Source organism: Sorex fumeus, unplaced genomic scaffold (assembly GCF_029834395.1).
Source record: "Sorex fumeus unplaced genomic scaffold, SorFum_2.1 ptg000001l, whole genome shotgun sequence".
NCBI classification, from domain to species: domain Eukaryota; kingdom Metazoa; phylum Chordata; class Mammalia; order Eulipotyphla; family Soricidae; genus Sorex; species Sorex fumeus.
This window is the reverse complement of record NW_026606058.1, coordinates 1,828,001-1,854,441: the sequence shown is the minus strand read 5'-3', so window position 1 is coordinate 1,854,441 and position 26,441 is coordinate 1,828,001. Positions and strand designations below refer to the sequence as shown.

The 26,441-nt window shown below is 43.5% G+C and overlaps 1 protein-coding gene across 3 annotated transcripts in view; it reads left to right on the top strand.

The window, feature by feature from the left end:
- GOLPH3L (golgi phosphoprotein 3 like) overlaps positions 1–25,370 on the top strand; it is a 29,267-nt gene extending 3,897 nt beyond the window's left edge. For 2 of the 3 annotated variants that reach the window (XM_056111110.1, XM_056111169.1), the window contains 3 exons: positions 13,458–13,589; positions 16,220–16,334; positions 23,036–25,370. In XM_056111110.1, the coding sequence (XP_055967085.1) occupies positions 13,458–13,589; positions 16,220–16,334; positions 23,036–23,463 (675 nt within the window). In that variant the 3' untranslated portion in view covers positions 23,464–25,370. The remainder of the gene's footprint in view (positions 1–13,457; positions 13,590–16,219; positions 16,335–23,035) is intronic. The other variant, XM_056111242.1, reaches the window with a different exon arrangement.
- The last annotated feature ends 1,071 nt before the right edge of the window (positions 25,371–26,441 follow it).

Here is a 26,441-nt window from a genome sequence, read left to right as displayed (position 1 = left end):
GTGTGACCCAAAAAGCAAAAACAAACAAGCAAACAAAAACACCTAAATCTGATCATTGTAGTTATGTAGAAATATATCACTGTCCTCCCGTTGTTCATCGATTTGCTCGAGCGGGCCCAGTAACGTCTCCATTGGAGACTTTTGTTGTTACTGTGTTTGGCGTATCGAATACATCACGGGGAGCTTGCCAGGCTTTGCTGTGCGGGCGAGATACTCTCGGTAGCTTGCCGGGCTCTCTGAGAGGGGCGGAGGAATCGAACTCGGGTCGGTCATGTTGGCTATGTGCAGGACAAACGCCCTACCGCTGTGCTATCGCTCCAGCCCAGAAATGATAATGGTAGCTAGAAATGAATAGACCACTTTTCTAAATTGATTTGCAACTTGGTAAGTCTTTTGTTTTTTTGTTTTTTTATGCTCTTTGGTGCCAGCGATGAACTCTGGCAAAGTAAGTGCTCTACCAATAAATCATCTCCCTGACCTGCATGTTTAACTGAGGAACGCCCTTGTTTCTTTTAGACTTTATGTTTTATTGTTTACCGCTTTTCCCTCTCTCCTGTCTGTCAAATCACCAACTTGAAAAATATACTTGTAAAGCTTGTTATACTTGTGTATAAATTAATATTAGAGACATGCCATATGTACTTAACCAAGACCTAAATATATTCCAGAAAAGATATTTCCTGGAAGTGTGTTTTCCTGTTTGCTAGAAAGTTAATAAGGCTATGGTTTTTATAAATATCAAATAAGTAGCACTGTCCTCCCGTTCATCGATTTGCTCAAGCGGGCACCAGTAACGTCTCCATTGTGAGACTTGTTGTTACTGTGTTTGGCATATCGAGTATGCAATGGGGAGCTTGTCAGGCTCTCCGAGAGGGGTGGAGGAATGGAACACAGGTCAGCCACATGCAAGGCAAACGCCCTACCCACTTGTGCTGTAGGTACAGCGATAGCACATAGCATGATTTATATAGAGGAACTATAAAGAGATGTCTACACACATACACACACACACACACATATACATATATTCCCCAAATAAAATAGTTAGGCATATGTTTAATAATATATACAAAACATACAAAGAAAACTTAAAATTGCTGATGAATAAAACCGAATAACTAAATAGATGGAGACTTTTATTTCATGGATGGGAAACAATGTTGAGATGTCAGTTCTTCCCAGCTTGATCTATTGATTAACTTCACTGCAATCCTAATCGAGGTTCCAGCAAATTATTTGGCGATATTGATAAATGATTCTAAACTGAAGAGGTGTAAGGCTTAGAAAAGTCAACACAATAATTGAAAGCAAACCAAGATGGACCACTGCAACACATCATTTCAGGGTTGACCATAAACTATCAAATAAGTCAAAAAGCAAAACTGACTCTCCAAGAGGATGCAGAGTAGATATGAAGATTAGGTAGCATAAAAACTGCTTTGAGATGTTTATTCTCAATGACTAAGAACATTCATGAGTATAGAAGAAAAGCATATTAGAACGGAAAAGCTGTTTGTTTTTTCTTAGATTTGATTAGGAACCATTTCCTGCTGACCCTAGATACTAAAAACCTTTTGCTTCTGTCCTATAAATAAATGCTTTTGGATTATCTTCTATATTATTTTGTTTTTAATTTTTTAAATATGGGAGGGTTGTGCTCTGGCTTGCTGCTGGCTCTGTGCTTGGAGATCACTCCTGATGGTGCTCAGGGAACAGGAATTGAACTACTGTCAGCCACATGCAAGGCAAGATCCTTGTACTATCTCTTCAGCCTTCTTCATGTATTTCTGAGTTTATACCATTAGTTCACATAAATTTAAGGAAGCAGATTATTTAAATGTTTGGATGGATACTACCCATATCATTAAGGTACTGTACAAAGATGACATCAGAAACATCATCTTTTGAATTGTTCTAATTTTATTTTTGGAGATTGTTTTGTTTGTTGGCTGGTTTTTGGGCAATGCCTGGTGGTGCTCCAGGGCTACTACTGGGTCTGTGTTTGGGGGTTGTTCCCGTGATGCTTGGTGGACCATGCAGTGCCAGGGATGAAACCGAGACCTCCTGCAAACAGAGCATGCACTCAGCCTACTGAGCTATCTCTCCAGCCCTGATCAATTTAAGTTGATAAATTTTTATTTCAGTTGGATCAGGAAAAACAAGTAAAAAATAAACCTTTAGATAAAAATCGGGTAGACCAAACCTTCTGATTATTAAAATAATGTTACTTATTCCAAAATGCCGTTGCAGAGGTATCTTTGAAAATATTACATTAATTTCCAGCTCTTCTTTTTTCTTGTTTCTCAAGTATTTGAAGTTATTTCATCAAAATTTAGTGTGGGAGCTAGAGAAAAAAGCTCCATGGGTTAAATGCATTCTTTGGATACAGGAAGTCTAGTTTTGATCCACAGCACTCCCAGGAGTGGTCAAGAACTTAAGAGAGAAAGAAAATTTGGTACAACTTAGGTTACCCATATTTGCTTAGATTATGATATACTAAAATAAACATAAAATAGATAAAATATATTTCCTTCCCTCAAGAAACTTGAATTCTGCTAGGAAGAAAAATATGGATATCTTTTAAAAGTTTAGTAATCCAGAGGTTCTTCAACAAAACAGATAATAAGTATGAATATATTTATTTAAATGAGTATAAATTTACAGACTAGAAATGAACAGTGTTACAGAGCATGTGTTATTTTTATATCATGTTCAGTGTATATATGCCATGTGTACAAAATTTTAATTTCTCTAGAGTTTTTTTTTAATCTGTGTTTTCAGATGTTTTACTGTGTTATAATTGCTTTTTTCAAAACACAAGATTCAAGGTTTGTGTCCAGTCCCGTTTAAAAATGTTAAACTTTCTATTCTAAAGTTAACTTTTGCTGAAGATTTCATAAGATTCTGTTTCAGATACTAAATTCATTCATTCATTCATTCATCATCCTGTTGATCGTCGATTGCCTCGAGCAGGCCCCAGTAACGTCTCTTTCATCCTAGCCCTAAGATTATATTCAGGGCTCTTTAGGAGAATGAGACCCATCATTGTTACTGGTATTTGGCATATTTGGTAGGCCACGGGGAGTTTGCCAGACTCTGCCCTGTGGGCAGGCTACATTCGATAGCCTGCAAGTTTGTCCAAAGTAGGAATGAGATAATAAGATGTCATAAAAAAAAGTTTTGATAAGATGTCGCAAATGCGGCCGCGCGGTTCCGGGATCTGGATTTTATAGTCTCTGAGTCTTGGCCGCTGATGGGATTACACGGCGCCAGGGGGCCGAAGACCTCCAGATACTAAATACTAAAGACTAAATACTATATTTTTTAAAAGGGCTTTAAAAATGTAAATTGAAACTAATACAAAGAGAATATAGATATTCCAAGAACTCTAGACCTTGAAAGCAAAGATAGTACCTCATACAGTCAAATTTCTTGTGAAATTTTATTGTTGTCTCTTTTAAAATTCTCCTTTGGGAGGCCCCAAAGGGGAGGGGGAGAATTCCCTTAAGGAACAGGTGCCATAGATTGGCAGCTCTATTATCTTGGGAAAATATTTATTTTTATTGTTATAAAGTTGTTCACAGTAGTTCATTACAAATAATGTTCAAACACCAATTGCACCACCATGCACCTTCCCACCACCGTAAGAGGAAAGTGTGTTAAGATTGTTGTATTTCACCCTGGAACCGTCTAAGCCCTCATGCAGCACTGTAGCACTGTCCTCCCGTTGTTCATCGATTTGCTCGAGCTGGCACCAGTAACATCTCAACAAATTGTGGACTTGTTGTTCCTGTTTTTGACATATCGAATATGTCACGGGGAGCTTGCCAGGCTTTGCTAGGTGGGCGAGATACTCTCAGTAGCTTGCTGGGCTCTCTGAGAGGGGCAGAGGAATCGAACCCGGGTCAGCTGTGTACAGGACAAACACCCCACCTGCTGTGCTATCGCTCCGGCCCTAAGCCCTTATATAAGAGATTATAAGTAAGTATATTAAAACCAAACAAGTATGTGCTGCTTTAGGTACATCAGTGGGCTGTGTTGCTCTCCCCCAGGAGCTTTATTTCATAGTCTCTGGGTCTTAGCCATTGATGAGGTTATATGGTGCTGGGGGCGTGGATGTAACTGCCAAGCTACTGGAAAACTGAGAAGCTGACACTGGGCGTCGTGGGGGGGGGGGGGGGGGAGGCCTAGTCCTTCTCTGAGAGAACTTGGAGATCTCAGCCATGGGTCCTGCATAACTGGGTTTTTCCTGCAGGTTCCCCTGTACGTGAGGCTCCTCCGAGCATGTGGAAAGTGGCCTTGAGCATGGCTGCAGTTGGGCTCTGGAGCTTTTTGGCTGCTGCATGGGGTGGGGAGGGAAATTCAACCCGCCCCCCTCCAAGGTGCCCAGATGAAGACAGCCTGGTGCAAGGTCAGGATATTCCCAGGAAAATATTTTTAACTGCATATTAAAGTGTCTTTAAAGTACATTTAGAAAGTAGATATTGAGGGTCCAGAAGAAAAGTACAGCAGGTAAAGTGCTTGCCTTGCATGCGGATGACCCACTTTTGATCCCTGGCACCCCATATAGTCCCCAAACACTGTCAGGAGTGATCCCAGAGCACCACAGGGTGTGTCCCTAAAAAAAAAAAAACAAAAAAGTAGACATTGAATGGGGCTGGAGTGCTAGTACAATGGGTAGGACACTTGGCTTGCACACAGTCAACATAGATTAGACCCCTGGCACTCCAGATGGTCCCCCGAACCCAGCCAAGAGTGATCCCTGAGTGCACAGCCCAGGAGTAAGCCCTGAACACTGCCGAACACTGAACTCCCCTCCAAAAAATTTCTTGTTCTTTTCAAACAATACCGTTTATTCACACATACAGAAAAATGATTAATCTGATTGAATTAAACTTTCACATTATTAGCAAACTATATTAGTGCTAAGGTAGGGCGTTTGCCTTGCACGCAGCCAGCCCGGGTTCGATCCCCGGCATCCCATATGCTTGGGGGACCATATGGGATGCTGGGAATCAAACCTGGGTCAGCCATGTGCAAGGCAAATGCCCTCCCCACTATGCTATTGCTCCAGCCCCTTTAGTGGTATTTTTAACATAACCTGATGGTAAAGAAGAGCTGTTTTATATCAGGTCATATAACCCCAAAGAATTTGTTGGGGGAGATGGTTTAGGGCCACATCGATTAGTGCTCAGGTGCTACTCCTACCGTGGTGTTTGAAGGGCCATGTGGCACCTCTGACACGCAAAGCACATGCTATGCTCCCGTCCATTGAGCTCTTCCCGGGTCCCACAAAGAATTATTTACTGTATGATACTGTGAACTGGCAGATCAAAATTCCGTTTGACTAATATGTAGTCTAAGCTCTTCTTTCTTTCCTCTCTTAAGTTTTGTTTTGGTTTCTGGATCATCCAATATGATCAAGGGTTTCTCCTGGCAGTGCTTGAGGGACCATCTGCCAAGGATTGAACTCTCAGGCCTCTTTCATACAAACCATGTGATCCAGCCCTTTGAGCAATCTTCCCATGCCCAGAGTTTAAGCTTGTTTCAGAACCTGCAGTGCTCTCACTATCCCATACTCCAAATGCACACTTCTCATGTGAAATATTTTGTATTGATATTTTAAAAAAACCGCACGCTAACCAATTGTGCCACTGGAGCTCCTGGAGCGATAGCACAGCGGTAGGGCGTTTGCCTTGCACGCAGCCAGCCTGGCCGACCCGAGTTCGATTCCTCCGCCCCTCTCGGAGAGCCCGGCAAGCTACCGAGAGTATCTCACCCGCACGGCAAAGCCTGGCAAGCTATCCGTGATGTATTCGATATGCCAAACACAGTAACAACAAAGTCTCCAATGGAGACGTTACTGGGCCCTCTCGAGCAAATCGATGAACAACGGGAGGACAGGACCACAGGACAGAACCTCCATCCCCGTTTTTTTGTTGTTGTTAATTGTTATAAGCTATCTCTGTGGTAAGAAACAGTCTAAGGTGTAAACTGACAGTTCTTTTAAATCCTTTCTGAACCTGAACCTTTTGGGGGGTATTTACGGTGAATTTCTAATGTCCTCTGAATATATGTTATTACTTTCAAGTGTTTTTCATATCTGGCTCCTGAAGAGAAAACAAGAAATATAACAGGGAGGAGAAAGGTACCAACTCTTTAAATAACCAGAGGAAGAAGGTACTGAAATAAGAGGAAGTTACAAAGACCCAGGTTAGTGGTCTGCAATCACTGGTCTACAGACCCCTGCTGATCTACAGTGTAGGAAGGTTAAAAACCACAAGTCTGCTGTCATGGGTCTAACTGCTGGCCGGTGGACTAATATGCAAGCCACATGCCAGACAGGAGGTATAAAAAGGTTGAAAAACACAGACATGACCGAGGTGACTGACCGAGGTGACTGTCTCCATGATCTGCAGCAGCAATCAGTGAACAGAGATTCCTGATATTCAGAGGTCAGGGGCCTTACTACCCTTGCTCATTCCCAGGATTGACATGTAATCTGCGCCAAGTACTTGTTTGTGATCTGTGGGGCTAAGGTAAGAGGGGTAGGTAGTGCCTGATAAATTAAAGGTTCAGGGGCTGGAGCAGGTAGGGTCCTTGCCTTGCTCGAAACCTACCCAGGTTTGGTCCCTGGCATCCCAAATAATCTCCTGATACATAGGAGTGATCCTTGAGCACTGCTGGGTGTGGCTAAGAACAAAAGAAGTTAAAATTAATTGCAATTTAACATTCAGACCTTACCCTGAAATCTGGAAGAAACATCAGACTGTAGAGTTACATTAGTACATTCTGCTGATAGAACTCTATTAGTATGCGTTGCTGATAGAATTGTTGTCTAGGTGTGGAAATAGATACTCTAGTGCTTCCTGCTATACCCCCAGCTTGGTGCTTGGGTCATTCTGGTGCTCATGGGGGACTGTGCAGTGCCAGTTATGGAACTCAGCCTTTCCAAAGGCAAAATCCAGGCCTTTAAGCTATATTCCTGGCTCTGAATTTCTTTGAATTTCATAAACAGAACTGGAGGGTCATAGCCAGAGCCGGAGGAGGACAGGATGAAAGTGGTCAAAAGGTGCAAGGGCTGGAGCAATAGCACAGCAGGTAAGGCATTTGCCTTGCACACGGCCGACCCGGGTTCGATTCCCAGCATCCCACATGGTCACCTGAGCACCGCCAGGAGTGATTCCTGAGTGCAGAGCCAGGAGTAACCCCTGTGCATCACCGGGTGTGACCCAAAAAGCCAAAAGAAAAAGGGTAGTCAAAAGGTACAGACTTTTAGCTACACATAAATAAGTTCTGGAACCGTAATGTTCAACATTATTACGGTTAATTGCTACATTAACTGTAGTAATTAGTGATACAACATTTTTACTACTACAGTTAGTGAAACTTTATTTTGCCTTTAAAAGTTACCAGGAGGTTAGATCATAAATGTGTTTATCACAGCAAACAAATAGCTTGTTAACTTTGTGAAATAAATGAATGCTTTTGGGTGTTTGGGGCAATTTTCTTTTTTTTTTTGGAGGTGGAGGGTGAGATCACTCTTGTCAGTGGTGTTGGCTCTTCCTGGCTCAGTGCTCAGAAGAGACCTCTAGTTATGTGTGCCAGGTATCAAACGGGGCTCAGTGAGATTCAAGGCTTCAAGGCAAGTGCCGTAACCCCAGTACACTCTATGGTCTCCAAAATAAGGAGTGTTAACTAATTAACTTATAGGAGTTGATTTCATGTTCTATAGAGACATAATGTTGTACACCTGAGACTAAAATATAAACCTTCAAGTAACGTTGTTTCATTTAATAGCATCTCGTTATAACCTTAACGAGAAAGGTTTTGAGAACCTGCTTTTATCACGGCCAACATTGCACCAATGACTATTATATGAGAACCTACTTTTATTATACTTATTTTATTTAAAGACACGATTTCCAAGAAACTATCAATGAATGACATTGAGGTTTACTGCATAATGTTTTGTCATATATATACCAAAACCAAAAATCTAATTTTTTTTTCTTTTTTTGGTTTTGGGGTCACATCTACTGGTGCTCAGGACTTACTCTGGTTCTGTGCTCAGGGATTTCTCTTTGTGATGCTCTGGGGGTTGAACCCCAAGGCAAGCACCCTGCACAGTGTACTTTCTCTCCAGCACCAAATCTAAATTTTTTTTTTTTTTTTGCTTTTTGGGTCACACCTGGCGGTGCACAGGGCTTACTCCTGGCTCTGCACACAGGAGTTACTCCTGGCGGTGCTCAGGGGACCATATGGGGTGCTGAGAATTGAACCCAGGTCGGCCGCGTGCAAGGCAAACGCCCTACCCACTGGGCTATCTCTCCAGCCCCACCAAATCTAAATCTTAAATTGGGAAATAAATCGATATGGGAGAAGATGTGGTAATGGTTCTTATAAGAGTAAAAAATATAGGATATTTTGACTGGAATGAGATTCAAAACAAATATAGGAGTGCTCAGGGATTACCAGATTACCATTGCTTCCCTTTATTTTAGATTTTGTTTCTGTTTTTGGAACACAGCCAGTGGTACTCAGGGCTTACTCCTGGCTCTGCTCAAGGATCACTCCTGTCAGACTGAGGAGACCATAATGGGTGATGAGGATTGAACTTGGGTTGACCTTGTGCAATGCAGCTGCCCTACATGCTGTACTGTTTCTCGGCCCAACTTGAGATTTCTTTTTCACTAACAAAGCACTACCATATTTTAATTTCACTTTACCTGGGGGACGTTGGGCCACACTTGGCGGTGTTGAAGGTTACCTTTGGCTCTGGGTTGCTCCCAGCAGTGCTTGGGGACCTGAGCAGTGCCAGGGATAGAATTGGGGTCAGCTGCGTGCAAGACAAGAACCTTAACCCTTATACAATCTCTTCAGCCCTTATTTTCTAAATTTTTTAATAATCTTTAAAGGGGAAGAAGTTCATCTGGGAGTTCTGAGAAAACTAAAAAATAAAATTATTCTTATGACTAGTATTTCATCCTCCCACCCAACTTCCTGAAAAGCCTCTGAAGGGAATATAATAGGCAGTGTAATTTATTGAGAAATCTTGCCCATTTCCTTAGATTGAGACGCCATCCTGCGCCAGACATGCTGATGTCATCTGGTAACCCAGAATATCACCCAGGGTAGAGTTTTGTTCCCCATTATGATTCAGTAGATTGAATTTCAATGCTTAATTTCTTGTACGAGATATCTCAATTGACTGAACATAGACAAATGAATTAGAATGAGGATGAATCACACTCGTTAATAAAAGAATTTAGATCAAATCTTGGAGTAATTCTTTCAAAACAGCACTTTGAAGGAAAAAAGAGTACATTCACTCGAAGTAATTTTTAGACTGGCGCTCTGGCTCAGTAGTAGAATGCATGCCTTGCATGTATGAGGCCCAGGATTTAATCCTCGTAACAGCACCCCCACCTATACTTAAACTTATTTTTGGTGGGGAGTTTTTGCCACACCCAGTGGTGGTCGAGGTTACTTCTGGCTCTGCACTCAGGAATTACTCCTGGTGGTGCTCAGGGGACCCTCTGGGATGCTGGGGATTGAATGGAGGTCGGCCATGTACATCGCAAACACCTACCAGCTGTACTGCTTCAGCTCCCCTGCAGAATTTTTAAAGTGAAATAGTTTTGCGCTTACAATTTTTGAGAAGCCATGGAGATTGTGTAGGCATCGGGGTTAAGAATTGGACATATGGAAGTCCTCGAGAGATAGTACAGCTAGTAAGGCCCTTGCCTTGCATGTGACTTACCTGGAATTAGTCCTCAGCACCCAGTGGTCCTCTAAACCCTACCGGGAGTAATCCTTGAGGGCAGAGCGAGAATGTATCCCCCAAAAATGTGGGGGGGTATATAGCTATGGGCTAGCAAACTAGTACAGGAGATTTTATGGCCCTGTATCACATAATGGTCTGAGCACTGCCAGGGATCAGGCCAAGTACAAGCTGAACATAGCTCTTGAGCACTGTTGGCTGTGACCCAACCTGCACACCTCCCCCAGAAAGTGGGCATATAAAAAAGGACACAGAAGAATTCTATCTTGAAAGATGAAACAGTTTTCGCATTAAATCTTGAGATTTGGAAAGAGGAAAGTGTATTTTATAAGGTAATATTTTTTCACAGCATGTTATTTGAATAAACTATAAAACATTTTATAATATCTTACATAATCAGCATCATCTTGAATATAACTATAGGTAAGCAAGCAGCTTTAAATCATTTAGCCTTCAGAATTGTTTTAAGGTGTGTCTTCAAGGAAGTTTGAATAAGGAACTTGACTAGGCGGAAATTCTGCACAAAGTATTTACTGTGAATTTATTGACATTTCATTGCCCAGCCTTTCCCAGAGGAAAAAAAATAATAAAAAACATTTCACTCTGAAAGCAGGGAGATAGGTCACGGGGCTAGGGCTAGGCCCAGGCTTTATCACTTGGTCCCAAGTTCTACTGGGAGAGGGATCCCCAAGTAGTAAGCCCCCAGGTATCACCAGTGTAGCCAAAAGCCACCTCCCCCCAAAGAAAGTAAAAAACGTTCTACGGGACCATGTGGTGACAGGGATTGAACCCAGGGCTTCTGCATGCAAATGTGGTCCTGCTCCCTCCCAGCACCTTTCAGCCCTGGGAGGGAAAAAAAGTTTCCTCTGCACCGGCCTTTGCCTAATCCATTTTGCTAGTTTTGATGCAGTTGTGTATTATGCAATTCCATAGTTTTTCTAAGGTTTCTCTCTTTATCCCCATCTTTCTCTCTCTATTTGGTGATAAGATTTAATGATTGTGTGGTGAACTTGAACATGGATATGCCACATAACCGTGTGCACTAGCTCTTTAATGCAATATTTACTATAACTGGTTTGAGAATTCAGTGTAGACAGATATATTGAGAGAAGAAACCTTAGAATTAGTTCTTTCTTAATCTGTGTATGTGTATTTTTGCACAGAAACATAGAAATGTGGAGTGGCCGCCACATTTGATGGTACTCAGGGCTGACTCCTGGCTTCTGCCATCAAGGGATCACTTCAGGTGGGTGTTGGGGATTGAACCCAGGTTCGCCACTTGCAAGGCAAGTGCCCTGCCTGCTGTCTGATCCCTCCAGTCCCACCAGGAGTATGTTTTTTATGTATTTTTTCTTCCCTGGCATATGACTCAAGAGGAAAGTTTTGGAGTCAAATATGGCACCGTGATTTTAAAAAAAGAAAAAATTACGTTGTAAATGTTGCCTCCAGCATCACCAGAAAAAAAAATTTTTTCAGTCAGTAACAAAATTCAAAATTTTTTAAAAAAAATTTAAATAACAAAACTCATTTGGAAGTCATCAAGATAGCCCCAGTGGCACAGTACATGCCCTAGACCTGTGTTTCCCCAAGCAACACCAGCTGTGATTCCAGTGGCCACTAGTACAGCTAAGCCTGGGAACCACCCATTGCGTAGGAGTCATGTCTGTTTAAAGGTCTTTGTAAAGGTCTGTTTAAAGACCTTTGAAGAGTGGGGGAGGGCGGGCAGTGACCGGAAAGGCTGACGTTCATTACTACAGTCTCTATAGTCTGGTCTGCGTGATTTGCGTTGCTTCTCCAAGGCAGTAAAGAGGATTTCTAGATCCCGAACAGTAGAACTTTTCTCGACTTGCTTTACTCTTGCTAAACTGTTTGTAATACCTGCCAAGATGTAGTAAATCACCAGGATTTTATGAAAGTTATCCTCCAATAAATTATGTATTCTGAAGTAAGTTCTAGTTTAATCTTAATTAGGCAGCTCAATTGTATGAAGCCAGTTATTAGTATTTCTTTTTTAGACTCTGCCAGAACTGCCAAAGTAGCCGTCATGATCCCCAGTACCCCAGTATCGCCCACACCTGCCCAGTGGCGAGTATCAGTCAGACTGGACAGATTACTGGATGCCCAGGAATTTGGGGCCAGAGCCAGCAGAGGGAGCTCAAGGCTAGAGCACATGCTGGAGCACCTCCCTGCTGGAGGCTGATATCCTCCTGGGCAGCGCCCCAGGAGTAGCCCCTGAGTACCACAAGGTGTGGGAGCCCCAAAACACACAGACCCCAAAGACATCATCCAGTTTCTCCAAGCCATATTAGGAAAAATGGAATCATCAGGCAGTATATAGTAGTGGGGTGAATATTGTCTTTTTTGAGAGAGGACCAAATCACTTTCTTGAAAGATAGAGGTAGATGTTTAGTACGACTTTTTAAAAAGTTAAAGGTAGCTCCAAGAGCACGTACTTCCGGGTGGCCAAAAAGTCACCATCTTGGCTATGCAAAGCCAATGTAAGACTTAGCTCTCAGTGTCACTTGTGTCCCAGTGTTTGTCAGAGAGAGACACTACAGCAGATTCAGGTGCCCTCGTCTTGTGCAGTTACCAGAAGAATTGGGTATTTATGAGCCTGAGAGTTAGTCCAGGGTTATTGTTGTCTTGCAAGCAGCCAAACCCCATCCTGGTTCCCTGGCATACAAATGGTCCACCAGGCATTTCCTGGAATGAGCTCTGAGCACTTCCAGGTGTAGTCCAAAAACAAACAAAACAAAGAATCGGATGTTAGCAATAAACCTTGAGGTCACAGTAGAATGAGGAAGTTCAGTTTAAAAGCCCCAGTTCTGTGGTAATCTCCAAACTTCCTTCCCCAACTCTCTGCTTCACTTTTCAGATGCAAATATGGGCCTTCTCTCTGGGGGAACATAACATTTAAGCCACTTTTTTAGTTTAAACTTTTAAAATTAAAATCACCAAAAAATTAGATATCTCAAAATTTTTTTTAATTTTGGAGGGGGAGGATGGGGGCCATACCCAGCTATGCCCAGGGGTTACTCCTGGTTGTGCACTCAAGAATCATTCCTGGTGGTACCCAGGAGACCTTATGGGATGCTGGGGATCAAACCCAGATCAGCCACGTGCAAAGCAAATGCCCTCCCTGCTATATTATCACTCTAGCCCCTTTTGGCTAGTTCTGAAGTGTGTTTATAATCGCCTTCACTGAAGGGAGGAAATCACTACTCGGGTGGTTACTATATTTCAGACTTTGTACAAAATGCTTTCTCATACCGAACATCTTATTATGCCTCACAGCAAACTTAGATAGATCTTAGTGTCTGCATTTCACAGATGAGAGCGTTGCCTTTGAGAAAGGTTCAGTAGCATATCCAAAGCATCTAGCAAAACTAGTTTATGCTACACCACCCATCAAAATATCTTGCAAATCAGGTAATGCTTTGGAGGAATAAAGGCGCAATTTTTTTTTTTTTGCTTTTTGGGTCAAATATTTTATATATTTTTTCTTTATTTGTATTTGATATTTAGAGTGATGAAAATGGGTTTCAAAGAAGTAAAAATACTCAAAAATTAAAAGTCAAACCATAAGTATTACAAAGATTTTTAAGTCAGACCACTCTCAGTATGCTTACTACGAATCTTCCTCTCTCAGAACAGTTTCCTCTCCCTTTTCCAGGGCTACACGTCTTTCTGGAATGATTGTATATCATCTGGCCTACGCGGGGGAATCCTCATAGAGCTGTCCATGAGGGGTCGGATCTATCTGGAACCCCAGACTATGCGTAAGAAGCGACTGCTAGACAGAAAGGTACAGCACCCTGTGGGACTGTTCTCTCCTGTGGGACTGTTCCCTCTTGTGGGACTTCCTCTTAGCTTAAGAAAGGGTAGGTTCCTAGCAGCTGGTGAGCTGGCCTGAGTTCACCACTCAAGCACCTGCCTGGCATGTGTGAGGCTCTGGGCTCAAACCCTGAGACCATGTGGTCCTTATTAGAGGGAGGGAGAAATGTAGGAAGGGAGGAAAAGGAAGGAAAGAGGAGGAAGAGAGAGGGGCAGTTTCTAACATTCCACATTTGAAGAAATAGGGTTTGCGTAGTGAGATAAGGTAAACATTTCTGACTCAGCTGTCCTGCTGACTCAGATTCGGGTATCCCACAACAACCAGGAACCAAGGCTCAAAATTTGGAGCTGGAGAGAGAATGCAACAAGTAGGGCTCTTGCCATGCATGCGTCCAATGTGGGTTTGATCCCTGATACCCAATAGGGTCCCCTGAGCCCCACCAGCAATGATTCTTAAGCCCTGAGCACCACTAATGTTAGCTTAAAATATTTGCGGGGGGCATGGGGGGTGATGGGCGGGAACCTGGGGACATTGGTGCTGGGAAATGTACACTGGTAGAAGGATGGGTATTGGAATACTGTATGACTGAAATCATCGTGAACAGCTTTGTAAGGGTCTGTCTCACAGTGATTCAATAAAAAAGTTCAAAAATATATATTTTTCAATAATTGTAAAGGCAGAGGAGACAGCTCAAAGGGCTAGAGTGCACGGTATGCACATGGTGGTGCTGGGAACCACATGGTTTCCCCCAGCACTGCCAGGTGTGCAACCCCCACCCTAAAAAAATTAAGAAGTTTGTGTTATTTTCCTTTCAGTACAGTCATCACACTTCAAATACTAGGGCAGGAGTGAGAGTACACTCCTGGGTAGGGCTTTTGCCTTGAGTGCTGCCGACCCGGGTTCTATTCCCAGCGTCCCATTTGGTCCCCCAGGTACTACCTAGCCTGTAGTAAGTAGCTCCTGAGTATCGTTGGGTGCAGTCCAAAAATGAAAGAAAAAAAAAAGAGCAAAAACACACTTAAAATACTGTCGATCATTTCTCTGTTTGTGCCTCTACTGTTGTGAAGTGGAGTATTATATAGACAGGCAGACACGTCAGCAGGAACAGTCTCTGCTGGACTCTGGTCATCCTCAGCTGTTTCATTTCCTTCTGTTCACTGCATATCTTCTCCAGCACGTTGATATGTACACCTGACTCTCTTTTCTTGCTGATTTTTTCTACTCAAAATCTCTACCATTTTTTTTTCTACTCAGAACTGGCTGAGGACGTGACTTGCCTCAGGTGAGTGGGGCTCTGGGTTCCATCCCCACCACTACATGCCCCCACCCAGAACTACCTGGTATCGCTTGGTAATCCCAAACAATTGGTAATCCCAGGTGTGATAACTCCACAGTAGCAAAACAAAAAAACCGCCATATGGTATTGAGAAACTGCATTCTTCGATAAAGCCAAATTCCTTCCAGTGAACGAATTAGTTTTCTCTTTTACGTGAGCCATTTTTCACGACCTCCTCCTATCTCCATTCTTGGCTTTCTCACTTCTCTGGTAGTACCCTATTTCCATTCTTCATTTCTTGGGGGCGGTGGGGCAGGGGGCCCAGGCCGGGAAGAGAATGGCCTCCCCAGCAGTTGCTCAGAAGACCCGGGCCACTCTGACAGTTTTTGGGGAACCAGCGCACCGTCAGAGGCCCACAGATCCACTGCTGCTTGTAGTGCCAGAGCTTGTGGGGCCTCTCGGTGATGCTGGGACCTCCTAGGCCACACCTGGCAGTGTTTGGGAACCTCCAGGCACCCCTTGTGGTGCTTTGTTTCTTTGCAAAATAATTTTCTGTCCTTTAGGTGTTGTTGAACCACATCTAGGAGTGCTTAGGGATTTTCTTGGTGGTGATGTGGGGACCATGTGGTGTCAGGGCTCAAAAGTCGGCTGCTGATTGCCAAGTGCTTGCTCAGACCACTGACCCGTCCTCCTGAGGATGCTGTTTACCTTCACTGCTTGACCTGTCACCTTTGTGACATCAGCTGCCAAGTTCCTCGACATGTCTTCCTTGTCCACTTCCCAGAATATATTTAACTACTGACCAGATGTCTCAGCCTCACTCTTCCAAGATAAAGCTGTTATCAAATTGGCTTCCTTTCCTGGCTTTACTATCTTTGATTGTCGTTGGCGGGGTGGGGGTGGAGAGCCCCATACACACCCAGCAATGTTCAGGCATTATTCCTGGCCTGCACTAAGGAATCGTTCCTGCCGGGGCTTGGGAGGCCATATGGGATGCCAGGGATAGAACTTGGTTGGTTTAGTGCAAGGCAAGTATTATCTCTCCAGCCCCTGACGTTCCCGTCTTAATTGTTTCACAAACTGTTTTCCTACACTCAGAGTTAATGAAACTTTCCAGCCTTATCATTTGGTTGTATCAGTATCAGTTGGTTACCAAAGACCCCTTCAATGGTTTTTTTGATCTCCCTTATTTCCCCACATTCTTGAGAGATGGGGTCAGTATATTTTGCATTTCCTATAACACTTAACCAATAATGTGTGTGTGTGGTGTGATTTTAATGTGAAGGAAGTGAATGAACTGGGTGCCTTGTCTCTTTCCTGAAAGGTACTGCTAAGGTCTGACAGCCCAACTGGTGACGTCTTACTGGATGAAACTCTCAGACACATCAAAGCAGCCGAGCCCACAGAAACTGTCCAAACGTGGATAGAGTTACTTACTGGTAAGATGATCACAAAATGATTTAAAAATCCCAGACATTTTCATCTTGATCCAATTTTTAAAATAAGAAAAGTGAACAGAAATTCAGGTGCTGGTCCAAGAGAGAATACGGGGATTAAGGCATTTATCTTGCACACAGAAAACCTGGATTTGATTCCCAACACCTCGTATGATCCCCTAAGCACCACCAAGAGTGATCCTGGAGCCCAGAGCCAGGAATCAGTCCTGAGCATAGCCAGTTGTAGCCCCCTAGAGAAAAATAAATAAGCCCCATTCCCATTGGCGATTTCCCCCCAAATTTTCCTCTAACTCTTGCCAGTTCTGGGCCATCACTAATACCCATTTTTGTTTTTGTTTTTTTTAATTTCATAAAGTTGCTCACAAAAATTGATTACATTCAATATTTCAACACCAATCCCACCACCATTACACCTTCCCACCACTATTATTTCGAAGTTTCCCACCACCACTCACGCCTGCCCCACAGGCAGATGCTAGATAATTTATTTATTTTGTATTGCATGTTATGAATAGTATAAGATGTCTGTAAAGGTCTATTTCACAGTGATTCAACAAAAAGCAAAAAAAAAAAAATATGAGATATAGTGCAACTGCAGAAATGGCTGCACGCTCCTGGGATTGTAAAAATTTAAATAATTGGATCCTGGAGCCACCACTGCAACGAGCTGCTTGATTCTGAGATTCATTTGAGTCTCTGGATCATGGCCTTTAATGCGTCTGAGTGGCACCCAGAGGCAGTTCGTGGATGTGACAGCCAGGACCCCAGGAGGGCAGGAGGGGCAGGGGGATAGGAAGGGATGGCCCACTCCTGACCCCATGAGGCCTGGCGTTTTCAGTCACTGGTCCTGCCTAAACCTGGCTTTTTCAGTGGATTTAGCCTCTTGCATGGGGAACCCATGGCCCAGAAGATCGGCCATGAGAGTTAATGCCCATTTTTTAATTATATGCTGTTCTCGTTGAGTTTAAAAGCTATTCATATATCCTAGATATTAATCCCTGTCAGATATGATTTGCAAATAATATTTTTTCTCACATTCAATAGGTTATCTTTTTTTTTTTATTGAATCACCATGAGATTCACAGTTACAAAGTTGTTCATTGTTGATTTTGTGTCATACAACGTTCCCACACCAATCCCTTGCCTTGCACGCGGCTGACCCGGGTTCAGTTCCTCTGCCCCTCTCGGAGAGCCCGGGAAGCTACCAAGAGTATCCCACCCGCATGGCAGAGCCTGGTAAGCTCCCCGTTACGTATTTAATATGCCAAAAACAGTAGCAACAAGTCTCACGATGGAGACATTACTGGTGCCCGCTGGAGCAAATCAGTGAACAACGGAGGACAGTGCTGCAGTGCTACAATGTTCCCATGCCAATTCCTTCACCAGTGTCCCCTTCCAGCAATAATGTCCCAAATTTCCCTCCCACCCACTAGACTGCCTCTATAGTAGGCACTTTTTTTTCCTTTTTCCTCTTAAGCACTGTAGTTTGCAATACTGTTACTGAAATCGTGCATAGTTTTATGCAAATCCCTTTACTTCCTTTCATCACCCTGTTCATGTCCAGAGTTACCATTTCCTACTATGAACCAGTTCCTCATTTTTATTGTCTGTGTATTATTTTTTTAGTGATTTTTTTTATATCCCAAAATTCACTTGTCATCAGTCTGTGTCTGTCCCTCTCTCTCTCTGAATCATTTCACTCAGCATGATAACTCTCCATGTTGATCCATGTATAAGCAAATTTCATGACTCTGGGTTTTTTTTTAATGGCTGTGTAGTATTCCATCGTGTAGATGTACCATAGTTCATCTATTCACTCATCTGTTCTTGGGCAATCACATTGTTCCCAGATTCTGGCTATTGTGAATAGGAGTGCAGATGGTTTTTCTGCACTTTTGGGGGGTGTACTCGCAGGAGCAGCATTGCTGGATCATACGGAAGCTCAGTTCCTCGCTTCTTGAGAGATGTTCATATTTTCTTCCCAAAAGGCTAGACCAGTCGATATTCCCACAGCAGTGAATGAAGGTTCCTTTTCCCACATCCTCACAGCACAGGTGGTTGTCCTTTGTGATGAGTGCCAGTGTCTGTGATATGAGGCAATAGCTCATTAAGGGGTTGCAGCTCTGAGGCACTCAAGACTGCAGAGCCCGTCCGTCCTGTGTCAGAGGCCAGGACTCGGTGTCTGTGACCCACAGCCCTCCAGGATGAGCCGCTTTTCATCCCCCCAGTTTCAGATTCATCCCCATCACCCTTGGCCCAGCCCCTCTCAGAGCAGACCCACCTCTCCCCGGGACTTGGACCTGCCTCGGAGATGAGCTGCCGTCACCTGCTTCTGGTCCTGCAGTGTGATGCAGATGGACACAAGGGCCTGGCCAGAGTGACCCCTGGCCTGCATTCCCTGGCGCTTTCCAAAGGTACCCACAGACCTGTTTGGAGCCTGAGATTGGGGCCAGCAGAGACCAGAAAACAATGTCCACTGCCAAGGTCTATCCATAGAGTGCCCCAGCCTGAGCACTGAGCCCACAGCCGAGCTGCCAGGGTTAGCCCAAAAATAAAAACTTTTTTCCCTTCATTCTGTTAATGTGATGTATTAAATTTATCAATATTGACATAATACAAATTTCAGGTGTATAGTAGCACTGTAGCACTGTCCTCCCGTTGTTCATCGATTTGTTTGAGTAGGCACAGTAACGTCTCCATTGTGAGACTTGTTGTTACTGTGTTTGGCATATTGAATACGTCACGGGTAGCTTGTCAGGCTTTGCTGTGTGGCGAAATACTCTCGGTAGCTTAATAATTGTAGTAAATCTAGTTAACCACTACACGAAATATTTTCGGTGTCTGTGACCCTGAGGCTGGAGTGATAGTACCGCGGGTAGGGCATTTGCCTTGCACCTTGTGGCCGACCTGGGTTCGATTCCCAGCATCACATATGGTCAGGCGTAACCTGTCAGGAGTAGCACTACCAGGAGTAACCCCTGTGCATCACCAGGTGTGACCCAAAAAAGCGAAAAAAAAAATTCTTTTTGCGTGTGTGTGTGAATTCTTTTATTTTTTAATCGAATCACTGTGAGATACAGTTTCAAATCTTTAATGGTTTTTGACAAAATATTTTCTTAGGATGAAAGAAGATTTTCTGGGGGAAGGTCATACTTCGGGGTGCTCAGAGGTCACTCCCAACAGTGCTTAGGGTCAGTGCAGTGCTAAGGACCAAACCCAGGGGTACTTCATACAGAGGGTATGGCCCTGCCTGCTTTCTTTTTCTTAAGAGGACCCATACCCAGCTGGCACTGTTGTGCTGTAGTCAGGGTGCTTGTCTTGCATGCAGCAAACCAGGGTCCATCCCTCGCACCCCTTGTGGTTTCCCAAGTTATGCCAGAAGTGATCCCTGAGCATTTCCAGGTGTGTGTCCAAAACAAAAACAAAAGCAGAGGGTGGGAGGCATCATCCCTAGCAGTGCTAAACTGCACCAGGGCTACCCCAGGTGGTGCTTGGTGGGGCCGTCAGGTGCCCAAGATCGAACCCAAGCCTCGCACATGCTCATCCTGTGCCCCCTCCACATGTGACCTATCTCCCCACCCACCCACCTCCTTATTTTAGCTTTTGGGGTCACACTCAGCAGTGCTCAGAAGCTATTCCCAGTGTGGTCCTGTGGCTCAAACCCAAGACTCCGCATCCAACACATTTACTCCAGCCCTTGCGTGTCTCTTCAGCGCCATGTTTTCTTTATCCCCTCATCTGTCAGTGGACATGATTGTCTCCGTGTCTTGGCTATTGGTGCAGCAATAAACAGGGTTGGGCAGGGAGGGATGTTCTTTTGGAAGTGTGTTTTTTTTCCTTCATATAAATACTCAGAAATGGAATTTCTGGATCACACGGTAGTTCTGCCTTTAGTTTGGGGGACCCACCATACTGTTTCTATTTTTGCATACAAGGCTCAACTTTCAACAGCATGTTAGTAATTTCTTATAGAAGGGCTTAAAGGCTCTAGAGTGAAATACAACAGGGGCTAGAATGATAGTACAGCGGGTGGGGCATTTGCCTTGCACGCGGCTGACCCAGGTTCGATTCCCAGCATCCCATATGGTCCCCTGAGCACCGCCGGGAGTAATTCCTGAGTGCAGAGCCAGGAATAACCCCTGAGTATTGCCAAGTGTGACCCAAAAAGAAAAAAAAATTGAAATACAGCAATTTTCACACACTTTTATCTAAGAAAAACTTTTTTGGATCATTTTTAGTGGATTATTCATAACAAGCAATACAAAATAAATTATTTTGGTTCTGTTTTGGGGGCAGGGCTTGGGGTTCAGGATGAAAACATTCAAAATAAGGTGATGGGAAGGTATAATGGTCGTGGGATTGGTATTCAAATATTAAATATAATATAAACAACTTTATAAAAATTTAATTTAATTTTAAAAAGAAAGAAAAGTGCCTGCCATAGAAGCAGGCTGGTGGGGGAGGAGGGTTTGGAGAATGGGGGAAGGAAAACGGGGGGCATTGGTGGTGGGAAATTGAAGGGGTGGGCATTGGATCATTGTATGACTGAAATCCAATCATGAAACAGCTTTGTAATGGTCTGTCTCCTGGATATTCAGTAAAAAATTAAAAAATAAATTGAAGTCCTTGATAGCAGACCTGAACCCATAAGGTACGCAGAGGAAAATGTGCGTAAGTACCACTCCTGTCGGGCTCAGGGGACTATATGAGATGCTGGGCATTGAACCGGGTTGGCTGCATGCAAGGCAAATTCCCTACCCTCTGTCCTATCACTTCCATCCCAGTGTTTCCAACACCAGTTGTTAAAGAAGCTTTCCTTACTCCTTTATATTTTTGCTTCTTGAAATTAATTTATCATTTACCTGAGATTCCTGTTATATAACGAGTCTCATTCCCCTGACCCTGAAAGAACCTCCAATACGGCACCATTGGGAAGGACGAGTAAGGAGAGCCTGCTAAAATCTCAGGGCTGGGACGAATTAGAGACGTTACTGGCGCCCGTTCAAGCAACTTGATGGACAACAGGATGACAGGGATACAGTGACACCTCAGAGTCTTTCTCAGGATATTCGTCTCTATTCCACTGATTTTAGGGTCTGTCATTATTCCAATATCATGTTGCTTTAATTACGACCACTTTGTAGTACAGTTTGAAGTTAAGGAAAGTGCGGCCTTCCATCTGTCTTTGCCCAAGGATTGCTTTAGCTCTTGTGGGGAAGTGGGGAGGGAGGCTGTATTGTTCCATATGAATCTCAGGGTCTATTTATCTGAAAAATGACATGGTATCCTTATATGGACTGTGTTGGATCTATACAGTGCTTTGGGGAGTATTGCCATTCGAATGATATTAATCCTCCCAGTCCATGAGCAGAGGATGTATTTCCGTTTCCGTTTCTTCTTGAAGTAGTGTTTTGTAGTTTTCTTTGCATAGATTGTTCACCTCTGTGGATCGGCAGTTTCCGAACTGATCTTCTTTCTTTTGTTTTTTGTTTGTTTGTTTTGGGGGGTGCCACACCCAGGATGCTCAGATCACTCCTGGCAGTGCTTGGATCCTCAGGTGACCATAGGGGATGCCAGGGGTGGAGAGCATCGATCCCGGGTTGACCTTATGCAAGGCAAGCATCCAACCACTGTACTATTTTCCCAGCCCCAGTACTTGATTTTCTGAGGCACAATTGTGAATTGGATTGTTTTCAGTTTTCTTTTTTATTATTTGCATAAAGGAAAGCCATGGACTTCTGAGTATTAATTTTATAGCCTACCACTTCACTCTACAAATCTGTTGTAAAAGGAGATTTTTATAAAGTTCGTAGGATTTTTCGTGTCATCCACAAATAGTGTGAACTTTTCCTCTTCCTTTCCTATCTAGAAAGGATATCTTATTATCTTTTTTTCACCTAATTGCTATGGAAGTACTTCCAGTTCTAAATTGAATATCAAGTGGCAATAGTGGGCACAACCTTGTCCGGTCTTGGAGGTAAGAGTTTTTGCCCATTGAGCATGATGTTTGCTGTGGAATAGCCGCGATTTTATTTCCCACTATATTTTTTTTTAGCAGTCTAACCAACGGTTTGTTGATTTTGTTGATTTTTACAAAGAATAGCTGGCTTCCCATTTCTATAGTTTGTTTTTCTCTATTTTTCATCCATTTCTTTCATTTGTTTTTCTCTATTTTTTATCTTCACACTCATCCCTCTTCTTCTTTTGGGTTTAGTCTCTTTTTCTAGTTCCACAATGTGAAGTCAAGTGATTAGTTGGAACTTTCTTCTTTTTAATGCAGGCATTTAAGTAAATTTCCCTCTGAATACTGCTTTCACTTGTGTTATTTCAGTATTTTGTAGTTTTGCTCATTTTAAGAATTTCCTAATTTCTTTTTTGACCTTTTTCTTTGGCCCTTTGTTTAAGATTAACTTCCATATTTGTGTATTTTCCGGTTTTTTATCTTCTGTGAATTTCCAGTCTCATCCCTTGTGGTTAGAGAATGTATGATAGTGTCTGATGCCAGTTTTTTGGAACTATTGAGGCCTATATTACAGCCTAACCGCTCTGTGTGTGCCAGTGTGCCGTGTTTCCCAGAGAATAGTTCTGCTGCTGTATACATAAGGCGAAGTGGTCTTTAGCTGTCTTGTCAGGCCTAGCTGGTGGATAGCGTCGTTCACGCCTTCCCTTCCCTTTCCCCATAGGTGAGACCTGGAATCCCTTCAAATTGCAGTACCAGCTGAGAAATGTCCGCGAACGAATCGCAAAGAACCTTGTAGAGAAGGGCATTCTCACCACTGAGAAGCAGAATTTCCTCCTGTTTGACATGACGACTCACCCAGTGACCAATACAACAGAGAAGCAGCGGCTAGTGAAAAGGCTTCAGGACAGTGTTCTGGAGCGGTGGGTGAACGACCCTCAGCGCATGGACAAGCGGACTCTCGCACTCCTGGTGCTGGCCCATTCATCGGACGTGCTGGAGAACGTCTTCTCCTCTCTGACGGATGAGAAGTACGACGTGGCCATGAACCGAGCCAAGGACCTCGTGGAACTGGATCCTGAAGTGGAGGGGACCAAGCAGAGTGCCACAGAGATGATCTGGGCCGTGCTGGAGGCCTTCAATAAATCATAAAGCCAGCAGGTGGGGGTGTCGCCCATTTTCCCTGCTGGCTGGTGCTGTACCTGTCACTGGCCTTTGAGAAATGTCTTCATCGTTTTCTCCTCCTCCTCTTGAATCAGACTGTGATTTGAAGAGAGTGACTCCAGGGTCTCCACTAGGAGTGGGTCACTGTAAGCTTGCCTTGTTTCTCTCTCTCTTCGCTTGAGACGAATAAGCTGGGTGAACCCACAAACACCCAATAAACTTTCACTTCTGTCTCGGTTTACCTCCCTTTTGGGTGCTGTTAAGTATGCAGGGATAGAGCTAAGTGGGATGCCGAGTTCTCCAGACTCTCCAGCTACAGAAGGCAAGTGAGACATAGAGTAGACCATTTGTTACTTTTTTACAAGTGTTTTCTATCTGAAATACATGTTTTTCACAGCCAGGTCTCTGTTAAGTGATTTAGTTCATTGAGATGACTGTCTCTGAAGCAGTTGGAAGTAAAGCTAATTTTTGAAGCAGATTTTCTCTGGGATTGTATTCCCACTAGTGATTTTCTCATTTTTCATTTTCTAACCTGATGAGAATATTCCAGATTTGATGACCTGATTCTCACAATTGTCAAACTTGAGTTCCTATCCTCTCGCAGCACTATTTTGCTCACTCATTCTTTAGAGGGAAAAGTCGAAGTGAAAAAAATGTCTCTCTCCAACTCCCAACACACCCACAACCACACCCACCCCACCCGCTACACACACACACACACACACCCCTACACCCCTACCCTGTTGAGTCAGCTTTATATGTTGTAAGGAAGGGAGAGCTGGCATGAGAGTTTCCGACCTTTGACTCATGACTACCCTGATGGCTCTGTGTTTCTTCCGATTGAATTCAGGGGTTTTTAACTTTCAGTTCTGTGCTGAAATTCAGTACTGCATAGCAACATGTTGACAGCACAACTCAACTCCAGCTCATTTCATGTCTTGTCTCTACATAAGTTGATAATTAAGAGTTCTTAAGGGGCTGGAGCGATAGCACAGCGGGTAGGGCATTTGCCTTGCACGCGGCTGACCCGGGTTCGATTCCCAGCATCCCATATGGTCCCCCGAGCACCGCCAGGAGTGATTCCTGAATGCATGAGCCAGGAGTAACCCCTGTGCATCGCCGGGTGCAACCCAAAAAGCAAAAAAAAAAAAAATTCTTAAAGTAATTTTGTGTAAAAATTCTCAGATTCCTTCCTAATCGTTAGTCTAATCTTAATACAATCATGTCTGTAAATCTACAATGTTTTTCAAACAAAAATTTTTTTTTCCGTGTGGGAAGTCCTATTAGAGGGTAAAACTGCTATGGTAGATAAAGTCCAATATTGGGGTATATGAAGATGAAAGACCCCAAGCTATGCTAATGTCAAGCATGATACTTTGAATAAGTCACACCTCCTATTCATTACAGAGAAATGCTGTCACCAGGACTAATCCAGATGACCCAGACCTGTTATCAAATCTTCCTGATCAGAGGTCATTTTAATGTATCATCTCCTCCCCAAATTTGCCTAGCCCTCAAATCAATAATCATATTTAATTTTTCACTGCTGGTATTGCATAGCTGACTGGGGGTTACAGATTTGAACATGAGAAGATTCTAAGGCAAAGTAAAGCTTTAGTCGGGCTCGCTGAAGTCCAGAAACCTTGGTTTTCCTTTCCATTTGGACAACTGAATTAAGACCAGGTTTTCTGGTGTCACGTTTTACCTTGATTAAAGATAGAAACTTATTTTGTTCAACTTATTTTGCTCAACTCTTGGTCAGTGTTTATTTTTATTCTGTATCTCAAAATAACGAGAATTGTCCTCAGTTGAATGCATAATGTTCACTGCAAAACGCACTCTGGTTTAGTGTAGATGGCCTTCACGTCTCTGTGTAATAAAGATCAGTCATTGGCTTTCTGTTCTCTCTGTGGCTTTGCATCTTGAATTATTTTAGTTGGAAATAAGAATTATCCATACAGGTCTGAAGAGATAGTACATGGGATAAGGCACTTGGCCAACCACAGTTCAATCCTCAGCACCCGTATGTCCCCCCAGCACTGCCAGGAGTGAGCCCTTAGCATCACTGGATGTGGCCTAAAAACAACAACAGCAACAAAAATGTCACACATACATAGAGACTAGAGGACAAGACTTTTCAATGCTAACTTGTACACTGGCTCTGGTCTCCAGCTCAGCCTGTGATTCAGTCATTGCTACCTTAGGAGGGTATGTTCTGTCTTAAGTGACACCTGAACTGAGAACTGAAAGTCTTATACACACACACTATACATATTAAATATATATATATATGAGACTTTAAAAGGTGGGAGAGCTCTCAGCGGACTGCAGCATGTGCTTTGCATCCAAGTTCTTCCACTACCTGTTCCCCCTGGCCGCTTGGGGTTCACCATCTTCCAGAGGCCAATGGACAGCCAGATAGGGGCCCACAGTGACGAGACACATGGGGCCTCATGGGATGGAGGTGGAACTGGCCCTTTCCTCCCCCACCCCAACGAGACCCTGAGTCACCACCTGTGAATGGGCCCCTCTGGCTACTCACCAAGCTGCTTAAGCCATGATCCCAGAGACTCAGAAGCAAATGGTGGAACCCAGCGGCCTTTGGCTGAAATCCCTCCAGATTTAATTGTTCAAATTTCAGAATTCCAAAATCATATGCTGTTCGTAATCAGCAATAGAAAACAAATTGTCTAATGTTGCCTTTTCAGCAGATCTGAGTGCTGGGGTAAAATCCCAAAGAATAATGGTGGGTCTGGTGTCGAAAAATTGAATGTGATCAAAGTAGAGAGAGAGTAATGTGGAAATCACCTGCCACACAGGTAGGGGGAGGGCGTGGGATGGGGATATACTGGGGTTTTTGGTGGAAAATGTGCACTGGTGAAGGGACAGGTGTTTCATCATTGTCTAACCGAGACTTAAACCCGAAAGCTTTGGAACTGCTCTCACGGTGATTCAATAAATTATAA